Source organism: Stigmatopora argus, chromosome 12 (genome assembly GCF_051989625.1).
Source record: "Stigmatopora argus isolate UIUO_Sarg chromosome 12, RoL_Sarg_1.0, whole genome shotgun sequence".
Lineage (NCBI taxonomy): Eukaryota > Metazoa > Chordata > Actinopteri > Syngnathiformes > Syngnathidae > Stigmatopora > Stigmatopora argus.
This window is the reverse complement of record NC_135398.1, coordinates 12837240-12850255: the sequence shown is the minus strand read 5'-3', so window position 1 is coordinate 12850255 and position 13016 is coordinate 12837240. Positions and strand designations below refer to the sequence as shown.

Here is a 13016-nt window from a genome sequence, read left to right as displayed (position 1 = left end):
AGACTCGCACACACACAAACTGGGTTAATCTTTTGAACCGTTCTGAATTGTGGTAATGTGCAATATCTGGACACACACAAGGGTTTAATGAAATTCCAATTACTGTATTACAAAACATAGCCTTAGTGTTTTTGTGAATATGCAGTCAAACTCAACCTACTGCAGATCCTTTTTACTCTGGGATCTTAAACTAACACGAGATCATGGTGACTCATTTGGATTCTTGATGCAACTCGCTCAATCAGACCTCATTTACCGACACAGCATTTTGATTGGTGAGAACTTGGGCCTGTCAATTGGTCCCGGTGGCCTCATTGCAAGGTACCTATGCAGAATGTTTAGCTGATCAAGGGCAAATTCATTCAGATTGCATACCTAAACACATCTCGCAAAAGAATTGCTTGACACAAAATAAACAGACACACGAATGAGCAAAACACACACACACACACATACGCATGCGTGCGACTATTGCTTCAACTTAAGTCATTATTTTGAGTGATGCTGCTCTTGTGTGTTTACCCTTAACTGGTCTTTTTTGCATGTTCACTTGGCTCCAACATTAAAAGGACACTGAAATATTCAAGGTTGGAAAGTATGTGACTTGAATGCCCCCCAGTGGTTGTGTAAAAAAAAAAATCACTATGGAGGCCTATTGTTCTGTTGAAGTGCAGAAAGTCATAACTATTTTCAGTTCAAAAAGGACATTTATATATTTAAAAGGAAAATAGTGTTAAATGAAAACCATGAAATTAAGTTAGATTGCATCTGCTCTTCTGTCTGTCTTGTGATAAACACATCCAGTAAAAAACAAAACATTGTTGTCGGGGAGAGATCGACTACATTATGTTAGCCCGTTTAAACCCTTTCGACCGACTCTTGAGTGCTGTTTGTGCCCAGAAATGGTGGTTAAGGGTTTGCAGTATATTCAATATTATTGCTAGGTGCCGCTGAGACTTCCCATATTGCATATTGATCCCACACTTTGTTTTAATAGGCAAATTAACCGCAAACACTGAACAGCAAAAAAACCCATTGTGATAGGCTGGGCACTGATAGAGAGGATGTTGTTTGCTAATAGTAGCACTTATGGGCCTGTGGTGGACCTTCACTTAGTGACATAATTAATTTAGGAAGTTGAATGTGTACAAATATACTAATTAGGTGTTTTGTATGCGTTGATAGTTTTCAATGATAAGGTCAAATTAGTGATGTGTAAATATTTATTCTGCAATTATTAATTCTTCCTGCCTCCACTCATTCATTTGTTCATTCATCTTGCGAGCCTGTTAACTTGGTAAAATGCATTGAAGAAATTGTTTCATTATTCATTCTTTTCATTCTAAAGAGGAGATTATTTTCTTCATTTTATTCATTCAACTTTTCTTGAGGGAACTGAATAGAGCTATACAAAACCCATATATTTACACTCCTGCTTAAGCATTCGTCTTGTGATGTTGACGACCTCAAAGTCTCCAAAAGGGAGCTGTGGAAACGTGGGAGTGCATTAATGTTTAGTAGATTTTTCATTCTGCCACCGGAGAAAGGTTTTTTTTTTTTTTCTTCCATTCTGTTCGGTTTTTTTCATTTCCCTGGTTACTTTATCAGATGACATCATCATCTATCACTTTATATTTTGGGGTATTTGGGGCCTAGTGAAGAATACTACCACATCAATATTGAAAAAAAAAACAATTGAGGCGGCCTCCCTTTATGCCCCCTTCTGAAATAAAGGAACACGGTGTGCTACTAACATTTTATTTCCCCCTCCACATACTGTACCCATAGGTTTGAAATGTTTATAACTGTGTTATTATCAACTTACACAGATTTTGACGGTCATGCAGTGATACTCCAAATAATCCCTTATGTTATTTTGTTTATTTAGGCAACTCACCTTCTGAGGAATCAGAAGAGCATGAGAAGGAACCTCGGACTTTGACATATCCTGCATACATTGCTAGCCTGCTGGATGCAGGAGCCAAGCGGATGGCAGCGGGGGTCCGGATGGATTGCACCAGCCAGGGTCAATGCCCTCGTTCATGCCATCTTTGCCATATGAGCCCAAGGGCAGCGCAAGGGAGACAGCAGTCCGAGCCTGTCCTATTGCAAATCACCAAGGCAACACCTATTTATGAATTGGTATCCAACAACGAGACATACCAGGTGTGTTGAATTTATTTATTCATTTCATTTGTTTCTTTGCCTGTTTTGACAGTTGAAACACACAAAATAATTTGCATCTGATAGGCAGCCCAGCAGGCCACTAGCAAAAATTAACCTTCTTTCAAGTGTCACGGAATATTGTTTTCTATGGTTTAAGAATTTAGAACTGGGATTAGATTGCAATGTCTTCTTCAGTAACGAAAAGTTTGTTTCTAATTTTTTCGTTCTTTGGTTATGAGCTGTGGGACACCATAAAGAATATTTTTCTTTGGTAGCGAATTTTGGATTGGATTGGATTGGATAACAATATTCATCCCGTATTCAGGAAATTTCATCGTCACAGTAGCAAGAGGGTGAGAGTGCAGATACAGGAAAATACATTTTAGACATAAATAGATATGTAATAGATACTTTAATAAAAACATAAATATATATATATATATATATATATATATATATATATATATATATATATATATATATACATATATACATACACATTGATGTACATGTATACATACAGTTGGTCTTAACATTCAGCCATTTGTTTTGTTAAAGTTATGTTAGTTATGGGTTATTATGATTAGTGTTACTTTGTTAGGTTACCATGACCTTGTCCACCCCCTGTCCGTCAAAGTGCAGATGATCAAACAGCAGGTATATTGAGCTAACCAACCTGGGTTTAGGGATACTACGATGTTACACTGTACAAGCAGCTATACCTAGTCAAATAAACATGGATGTTATGTGAAAATTGCCCAACAAATAAAGAATACATAAAGAAATGAAAATCCAAGTGCATCCAATGACATAGTTGTTATTTTTATTTTATTTTAAGAATAATCTAAGGCACGGTGGCGGCCCGGTGGTGTGAGTGGTTAGCGTGTCGGCCTCACAGCTCTGGGGTCCTGGGTTCAAATCCAGGTCGGTCCACCTGTGTGGAGTTTGCATGTTCTCTCCGGGCCTGTGTGGGTTTTCTAAGGGTACTCTGGTTTCCTCCAACATTCCAAAGACATGCATGGTAGGCTGATTGGACACTCTAAATTGCCTCTAGGTATGCCTCTAGTGTGCATGTTTTTTGTCGGTCTCCTTGTGTCCCCTGCCTCTGGACTGAAGTCAGCTGGGATAGCTTACAGCACCCTCTGCGAACCTAGTGAGGATAAAGCAGTTCAGAAAATGAATGAATGCATAATCTAAGGACGTCTGTTGATCATCTTTTCCAGATAAGGAGTTATTGTGCAAATTACAGCAATGCAAAACAAAATGTATCTGATAGTTTTACCCTTGTCCACTACTTTCGCAGACATTGTCTCTCCGGTGGGATGACTGGGCACTTTGCCGAGATATGGTCAAGTGCTACAGAAATATGTAACAGGAACTTCCATTCTGAGTTTGATGGTATAATCTGCTAACATCACACCGTGCTGTGTTTTTGTGTCCCAACCTATTGACCAAATCAATATTGTAGATCAATACTGCCGTATCTCCTCTAGCAAAAGTCAATGTCAATACAGTGTTGTGTAGCCTTCTGGGTGTCAGGAATCAGGATAGGATAGATGCAGCAACTGGTATTAACAAAGGTTAACTGGAGGTTGTTTGTGTTTTGCGGTTGAAAGAATAAAAGCATGAATGAAGTTAATATTCATTACATAATGACTCCTAATGATTGAACAGTAATTTGTATGTATCTAAATGAAAGGCTAGATTTAGACAAAAATCACATTTTTTAAAATGTATCAGCTGGGATGTTTTAGAATCAATCACAGATATGACACAAATGTCATACAACTAGGATCTTAGACCGTTTTGTTGTTTATAAATAAAAATAAGGAATTGAATTGATTTATTTGGATCATTGAATCTATTGCAGGATTTACTTTATGTTCCTGGCTAACCATGACAATTTGAGGCCACCGTCGCCAAACAGAATGGCTGTAAAATTATCTGCCTGGTTTAGCCATAGTACATAGTTAGGATTTATGGAAGCCATTTATTTTCATTCAATTGGTGCACATTTCTTGTCCCGTCTGATTGCCTATGGCACATTGAAGTGACACGGCGGGACTGGTTTGGTAGGGGATATAAAGTCCGATCCAATAGGAGAGTGCCATTCGATTCTCTCGGGCCAACATACAAGCTCAAAAACGGCCCAGAATCCACATATCATCTTTAGTAAGGTTTTGACATCGATTGAAAAACATGGCCCAACACAAAATGAGAAATGTAACCAACTCTCTCCCATAGCTGAACTAAAGCGTGTATTTTCACCTCCAAGATTCAGAAGACCCTTCCTTAAATTTCTTGTCACAGATATTGTAATAGACCTTGAGAAGATTTTAATTCTGGAGAAATCCCACTCCAAATCACAACGTACATAACCTTTCAAGCAAACAAGGTACCTAAGGTCATCACATACGACATAGCGTACAATAAATATAGATTTAGTTTTAACAACTTGCACATATAATGAACCTTTGCATTGTCAAATTGTATAATTGTAATTTTGGCACTACAGCGCACACCTAACGATGAGCCACAAGGCCCATATTTCAAAATATTTCAGGAAAAATCCATATAATAATCGGACATAGGCTTTGTCATCATCATTGAGTCGACAAAAAGCCTAATTGTCATCATACCCAGAAACTGCGTATGACGAAATTGGTAGTGCTTCTCCATAAGGTGCGTTTTCCCGGCAAAAGACCCAAATAAGTGATCATTTCGGACTCGTAAATTGACAGTATGTCGTGATGGATACATCGCATCATCCCCCGAGCGGAACACTTACCTCTCACTGTCTTTCACTTACCTTCAGTCAGCCAGTCAGCCAGTAGGAGGCAGATCACCGCCCAACGTCTATTCATATTACCTCACCCCGAAGTTATTACACAGAAAGGATTGTGTGTCGTGTTACCGCAAGTTTAGAGTCCTGATGGATGTGGGAAAAAAACTGTCCTTAAGCCTATTTGTCCGTACTTTGTGGGACCTATAGCATCTGCCAGAGGGCAACAGCTGGAACAGATTGTGACCAGGGTGGTATGGGTCCCCGATGATGTTCCTGGCTCTGCTGAGGTATCGAGGGCTGGCAATGTCTTCCAGTAAGGGCAGATGCGTGCCACACCTGACTATACGATGCATGTGCCTGTATCTTAATATGCATATTTGCTTAAAGAGATGTTACAAGGTGGCATTTCATTGATCAAAATATATTTCTCAACCATCAACATCAACAACATTCACATCAACACACTGAGAGCACGCTCCCCTTACAGTGGCCTGTAGGGGAAGCCACACACGACAAGTCCCACTCATGTTCCCTGAGGCTCTCTGTCCAGAAAATGGTTCAATTTAAAAAGACAAATCACTACATTTACAAAGAAGAAAAATGTAAATCCACTTTACTTCTCCTTGTTTGCAATAAACCAAATCCTCTTTTTCCATGGTAAGTTAACTGGTAAATTTAGGGTTAAAAACATGATTGGTTGGCTGAGTGATCACTTAAAATTGTCCCTAGGTAAGAGTGTCTGAAGTGAATTAATTGGGAGATGAACAAAGAATAATTCTATTGGTTTTTCAGTAGTGGCACTAATTGTCTTCTCGTGACAATAAATTGAAATTCCCTTGGAAAAAGCTTGCATTCTCACAGAGTATTTGGCACACTAACACAAAGCTAAGAATGCATTAATGGAATCTGGTCACATTGCAATCATGAAGCGCTGGCCCGTGGACTGGAATTATTTTATCTAGTTTTTTTGCAAAAAACAAAAACAAAACATGAAGTTCTTTAGTCAAAAAATCCACAAGTAAGATGTTCTAATATGAAAATCCTGTGGTTTTAAATAATGAGAAGAAAGTGTTAGTTTATAGTCCAAAAAGCATGCTAATTACAGACGATATCTAATACCCAGCATTGTCTTTAGAAATGTGTTTGTTTTAAAGTCAACCTTCCTTTTATCCATATATTCACACGTTTATTGTTCTCGTTTTCCCTGCTTTTTTGCAGGCTCTTCAAGAGGCAATGATGAGCATGCTGTGGTGTTCAGCGAGGGGTGACGTGATTGATGATTGGTGCCGGTGTGATTCCAGCGCTTTTGGTGCTGATGGACTCCCTACTTGTGCACCACTTCCCCAACCAATGTATGCAAACAATACCAGTTGTAGAAATAATTCCAACCTACTAAAACATACTAGTACTAACTTACTTCACTATTTAATTTCCCGCGTACGATGAGTAAAATGTAATGTAATCTAACCTATTTATTTCCTCGATTGTACTACAGAATGGACACATTCCATATTGTGTTAGATAAACATGGAATGGTATCAGAAAATAGCAATTCCTTGTTTTCATGTTTGGTTGAACAAAAAGCTATTCCAGAAATGATTGCAAAATGGCTGTGAGACTTGTACTCCAACATTGCCAGCCTAATTCAGATGTGGTCAGATTCCCAAATTTTATTCCCCCCCACCTCTTTTATACCCAGACAGAAGTATTGCATTCCATTATGCATGACAGCAATCTGATATTTTTCTTTGATATCTCACGCTCAAATAAAGTTGGGCTAATCATTTAAATGAGCTATTTTATTTCAAGTTGGGAGCTGAGAGGTGGTGGTGGTAGGGGGTCTACTCCTGACGAGTTACTAACATAAAGCTGCAGGAGCTGTCTCGAAGTGGAGAAATAGAAGCATTCCTCTCAATTTTCAAAGGTTGTTCTTTTGTGAGCAACTATCACCATGAAGTCCTCCTTATGTTTTTTGTTGTTGTTCTTGTTGCCAGGTTGAAACTGTCCTACACCTATGAGCCAAGTAGCTCATTGCTCATCATGGAATGGAACCACACAGAACCGCCTATTGGTGTGAGGGTCATTGATTATCTCATTAGCCAGGAGAAGGTGACTGACAGGACTGACCATTCGAAGATTGAGACAGGTATTTTCTACTTTCACCAGTTTCCAATACAATTTTAAAGAGGATGTTATTACTAAATCATATGGGGAGCTTATAATTGAGCTCAGTTCGCCAGTTAGGCATACATCAAATGTATAAGTTACGGGGAGATTTAAGTACCGTATTTTCACGACTATAAGGCGCACCACATTATAAGGCGCACCCTCAATGAATGACACATTTTAATTTTTTTTCCATATATAAAGCACACTGGATTATAAGGCGCCCTGTCTATTTTGGAGAAAATTTAAGACCTTTAAGTGTGCCTTATAGTTGTGAAAACACGGTATATTACCTATCCATACTCTTATCCTGAAAACTACTCAATGATATACTGTGGGATAATTCTGAATTCAATTAAAATCATCAAAATGAGTACATTTTCACCCGGTAATTAGGTTGCTTGTACGTAGTTTACCTGGTTTTTGCTTTATTAAAGGTCCAACAGCATAGCATAGGCAGTTAGTAGATACATAATACTTCAGATTCAGGCAATTTGGCAAAAATAAAGTTTTCCAAACTTTTAAACAGGATTTGTACACAAATAATGCGTTTTCGTAGAATACATGATCTTGTGTGGGTGACCTTGAACTTTTGAACAGTAGTGCTGATGTATAAAACATGAATATTTATGTGTGCAAAGCATGGCATACATTTAGAAAATGCATACATTCCGACTTTTACAAACGAAAACAACTTTAGTTCACCTAAGTGCCCTTTGGCACAGAGTTAACTAAAACCACCAACCACTGAACTGCATTGTATCAAGACGAGAATGTCATGGCACCGCTCATTCTGTTAGAGTGAGTTATTTATTACAACATGCAGGGATGAGTTTATGGGTCTTTTACATTTTCAGCTATGGTATAACTTTAAATGACACCCTTAAAAATAAATTAAGTCTTGCTTCAAAGACATCACCTTGAGCAATCGTCTGAACAGTCTAAAAATTATTTGTTGATGTTTCTGTTTGTTTATTTTGTTAATTTTAGCAGCATTTTCAGAGGGGTAAAATATTTTAACCTTGTGATGACTTGTGTAAAGTATTCTGTACAAGCAAGACAATCCTTGAAAAGCCATTTATAATTTGAGAGTACCTTTTCTAATTCTGCTTTATAAGATGCACACAGAGTTTGTGTAGTACTTTATATGCCGACCACACTCTCCTACTCTGAGCATATATTGTGCCCATTAGTGCTTTAATATTTGACTGTTGCTGCCAAAGAGAAGAGTATATCATTTAATTTTGGCGCATTAAACAGAATGAGGTGGCTGCTTGTAACTTTCTTTCCTTTTCATCTGAGAATACCACACAGCTGGTCGATAAAATTTAGATCTGACATATATTTGTCCAGTCCATCAACTTAAATCATAGTTTCCTTAGTTATTACAAATATACTGCATATGCTTATTCTATATTCTGACCCTTTTTAAATAATAGGCTAAGTCATTTTCTAAAAACAAATCATTGCTCGTGAATTAAAAAAAAATCATCAATTGTTTAATTTTTTGTGTTACCAGAAAAACCTTGAAAAACAATGATTATTTTTCATAAGCCGTCAATATAAATGTACAAATATTACATTTAAATATCACATTCAAGGAAATTTAACTATGTCCATGAGATTGCTGAAAGTGAAATAGACCACATCTGTACAAAATAACAACAAAAAAGTTGTTGTTGCCTGAAAATCTATCGGCTGTGTATTAAATTAAATTATTTGATAAATTAACCTGATTTGATGAAATATCACTGTTTCAATATTCATATACTTTTTGTAAAATGTCTGTTTAGTGAGTCTAATTCTAGAAGATTCTTCTTATGTAGATCACGGTTAAAAAATTCTCTACAATTTTGTAGTTTTTAAAGAATCCACAAGATGGTGGTCATTAATAACAATATTAAGCATTGATATTGGTCTCAGCATTTAGTTTTACTACTTTTGACATGCACCCTCATGTCACAAGTAGTAAAAGTAAATGGCCCAGTATATGAGTGGTTAGCGTGTCAGCCTCACAGTTCTGAGATTGAGGGTTCAATCCCAGGTTCAGACCTTCCCGTGTAGAGTTTGCATGTTCTCCCCGATCTTGCGTGGGTTTTCTCTGGTTACTCCGGTTTCCTCTCCCACATCCCAAAGACATGCTTGGTAGGCTGGTTCGAAACTCTAAATTGCCCTTAGATATGAGCGTGAACGTGAATGGGTTGTCCGTCTCCTTGTGCTCTGTAATTGCCTGGCCACCAATTCAAGATGTCCTCTGCCTGGTGCTCGTCGTTAGCTGGGATAGGCTCCGACACCCCCCGTGACCCTTGTGAGGATGAGAGGTGTGGATAATGAATGAAGGAATATGAATAACAAGGGATACAGAAATATTCAAGCACGTTTGGTTTGTGTTTGTTGAAAGATTTTTGTGCTCATTATACTGTACTTCTGATGATCTGAGCTTTCATTCCGTTAATTGGGCAGTGAGGGCTCAACTCAAAACCTACAGTACAAGATGATTGATTACTTTTGGTGAACACACAATGATGTGAACATATAGGCAATGGTGGCTGGTCATGGATGTCGGCAAGAGGGGAGCGAAGAGGGGTAAACAGACCACCAAGGAAGTATGTGATCGACAGAGCAAAGGAATCAAAGACAGGCACATGATTTCAGAAAAAAAAACTGAAAGCAGACTGAACAGTGTGGTTTTGATTTCAGCTGCCTTTCATCTCTGAGAATTTGAGTTGCGTAAACCAATGGACATTTCTGCAAGTTCTCCCAAGCTGTGTTTCATTTTTCAACATTTTTTCAGTTTCTCTCAAGCTTCCTCCAATCTCCTCCTGTCTCGTTTTTAAAACTGTTTTGATTTTTCACCCTCTTACTAAACTCTGTTTCTTACAACACGGTCTTTTCTCAAAATTCATTATTTTCTCTCCCACTCAACTCTGATTGTTTTCTTTAAGGGTAAACAGAAGGAGAACATCAAAGTCCCAATAAAAAGACGCATAATATACAACCAGTCGTCCATCGAAACTGAATGTAATGGCTTGTATTTAAGCAGAAAAGCATAATAGTTTAATCAAGTAATGAAATAGCAGTAATGATTGATGCATTTCAATATCGTTCACCCAACTTTAATGGCACTTTAATAAGAAACCTCTAGTAAAATGACAAGGAAATCAATCACAAAGACTGGGTAATTTCAGCAGCCTGACATCATTGGATACTGCCACTGTGGTACTTTAGAATGGAATGAACTTTATGAGTTTGTTCTGCAGTTGAAATTAATGTTCCTCCTAAATCTACTGTTTTGACCTCTTTTCAATTTAGACTCCTTACAGATTAACTGAGTAGCCTGGTGTAAAAGAATGAAAAGAACATGGTAGACCCTCTTTTCGTACACAGTGCCCTGAAACTCCACATCTATCAAAGTGTCAGGTTTCTAGAAAAATAGAGTTTAGTGATATAATTCCTTCAAGAAACAGATTTTGACGTATCATTTATATATTATTCTACAATTCCCATCCACAGTTCATTTCTATTGTTACACGATTGCCAACTACATGATCCTCTCTGGTTTGTGTACTTCTATGTGATCACTGATTGATTTTCTTAAACAGAAATGAAGAATTTAGGATGAGGGCATATTAGAAACTTATGACGCAATAGCAATTTCTTCTACGAGACCCACGGTTTCAATTTGACATTTATTTGTCAGATGCATGTTTTTCTTCTATTAAAAATCCCAAATTACATGAAAACTGAAGAGATTTGCAGACCTGCCAACATCCGACGACCCCATTTCAGGAATACCCTTGTCCCATTTCTGGAGTTTATCCGGAGTGAATGTGATTCACGCAAAACCGATATGCGCTGAAGTTGCACAAGATGAATCATTCGTCAGAACTTGTAACTCGGATGATTCACAATTCTCTTTTGTCACCAAATTCTTCCGGTTTGCAGTGCAGTTGAATCAAAATGACAGAAGCCGTAGCGATGGTGTGAATTTTCGAGGCATTTAAATTAGAAATTTGGTACTTTTCTGAGATGGATGTTTAAAAAAAATGGGGGGGGGTTCCGTAGTTTAGGGAGGTTGTCCGGAGTCCCGGAGTTTGCGTTGCATTTCCGGTTAAACTCCTGAAATTACGAAGTAGTTGCCAGCTCTGGATTTGTTTTGTTTTGGGACTAATCTGCTTGTTTGTGGAAGACTGTCTGCCTTAACAAGCTTCAGGCAAATAAGGTGAGATCCTAGTGTAAGTGTTCACACTTACACTAATACCTGATAGATCTCTGTAAACATCCTGAGTACAAAGTCTGCTTTAACCTCCTGGGACCTGGCGTCCACATGTGTGGACATCACATTTTTGGTTGTCACAAGACTACAATGTTAAATTTTGGACTATAAGGGCTTGGCGTCCACTAATTTTTCTCAGAAACTACATCATGTAAAAAATAATTCTTTGTTTTTACACGGATCAGGTCCCAATTGGCCTAAATATAAAAGAGAAAATAAAAAATGCATGCCTTGAAAGAGTCTGGGTCTTAGGAGGTTAAGTCAAGTGAGAGCAGTGGTTGGTTTACCCAGTGTTGCTCTAAAAACAAACATACCCTGAGGCATGAGCAAAGCATTGAGGCAATACTTTTGATTGACGAATAAGCTAAAGATGGCTTGAGGGTGAACGGAAAACAAAATAATACCAAAACATGTTTTTTTTTTCATTCATATACATAGGCCAACAATTTATGTCGTGAAAAGGTGAGCTTTGAAGCAAAGTAGGCTTTTCCTTGGAATGATAAATATCAGTCAATCAACAGATGTCGGCAGATTAGTGTGCGGTGAATATCTATTGGCATCTATACAGTAGTAATGTATCAGTAAAGCTGTACAGTAAACGTCATAAATAGTATACTCACTCATCTTGCGTAAAATTTCGTCATTGGGGTCACGGGCATGCTAGAGCCCATCCTAGCTAATGTTACACCCTGCATTCGATCTTGACACACAGGGGGAAATAATCAGAACAGCGAGATGTTGTTGTTAGTTCAATCCAAACTTTTACTGTAATGATTCAACAGACCTCCCGTGCCTCAAGCTCTTTGCTAAGACATCAATAATCGAATACCGATCTACTTTAACATGCCCCACACTTGCCATGTGGATCCAAGGATCACCAATCGAACACCGATACACACATTCAATCCAAACTCGTCATAGCTTCTTTACATGCAATCGTTAATAAATCAAACACTCTAGCATGTCACACTAATAAATCAAACACTCTAGTATGTCACACTCTCCCCCACAAAAACAAATGTCGTCCCGACATCAGTATATTCCAAATATCTTCCCCTTGTTGGTTGTTATGCTGAACAGTCTAGCGAACTTGTCATTTCACATCCTCTTCTGTAAACTGATACTCATGAAAACTCCAGGCGGCAAGGGCCACAGTTCAAATATAATCCACACCTCGTACGGTCCACGTTCACTGGATGGAAACAAGGAACCACTCCTGGTGCAGGGTAAGCAGGTAGCAGCTGATGTGGTGACTGAGTACTATAACAGGAGGGGACACCAAGCTGATCATAGGTCGTTCGTCGTGGTGGATGTCTCTCCCTTCTTGGCCGTTCATAAGTCAACGCCTCAGGTTCATTCACAGTGGTTGGCGGAGAGGTCTCTGATAAATGATCATCACGAGGATCTTCAACAGCCAGATTTGTTCCCTCACCAGGCAGGTCCTCCCGCTGATAGTCATCTTCTCGTTGTACTGGTCCGGAAGCAGGGCCCTTCACTCCGAGTCTCTGATTCGCTGACAGTGGCCTGTGCTCAGACTCCATCCCTTGTCTCCCTTTCTCCACTTTGGCCTTGTATAACTCCAGCTTGTCAGCTTTGATTGCGCGTTCTCTCAGCGCATCCAGT

General features: G+C 38.6%; 1 protein-coding gene across 8 annotated transcripts in view; it reads left to right on the top strand.

Annotated features, from left to right (window-relative positions):
* Positions 1–13016, top strand: part of astn1 (astrotactin 1) — a 204599-nt gene that overhangs the window by 169415 nt on the left and 22168 nt on the right. For all 8 annotated transcript variants that reach the window (XM_077615012.1, XM_077615009.1, XM_077615015.1 and 5 more), the window contains 3 exons: positions 1889–2166; positions 6170–6303; positions 6946–7097. In XM_077615012.1, the coding sequence (XP_077471138.1) occupies positions 1889–2166; positions 6170–6303; positions 6946–7097 (564 nt within the window). The remainder of the gene's footprint in view (positions 1–1888; positions 2167–6169; positions 6304–6945; positions 7098–13016) is intronic.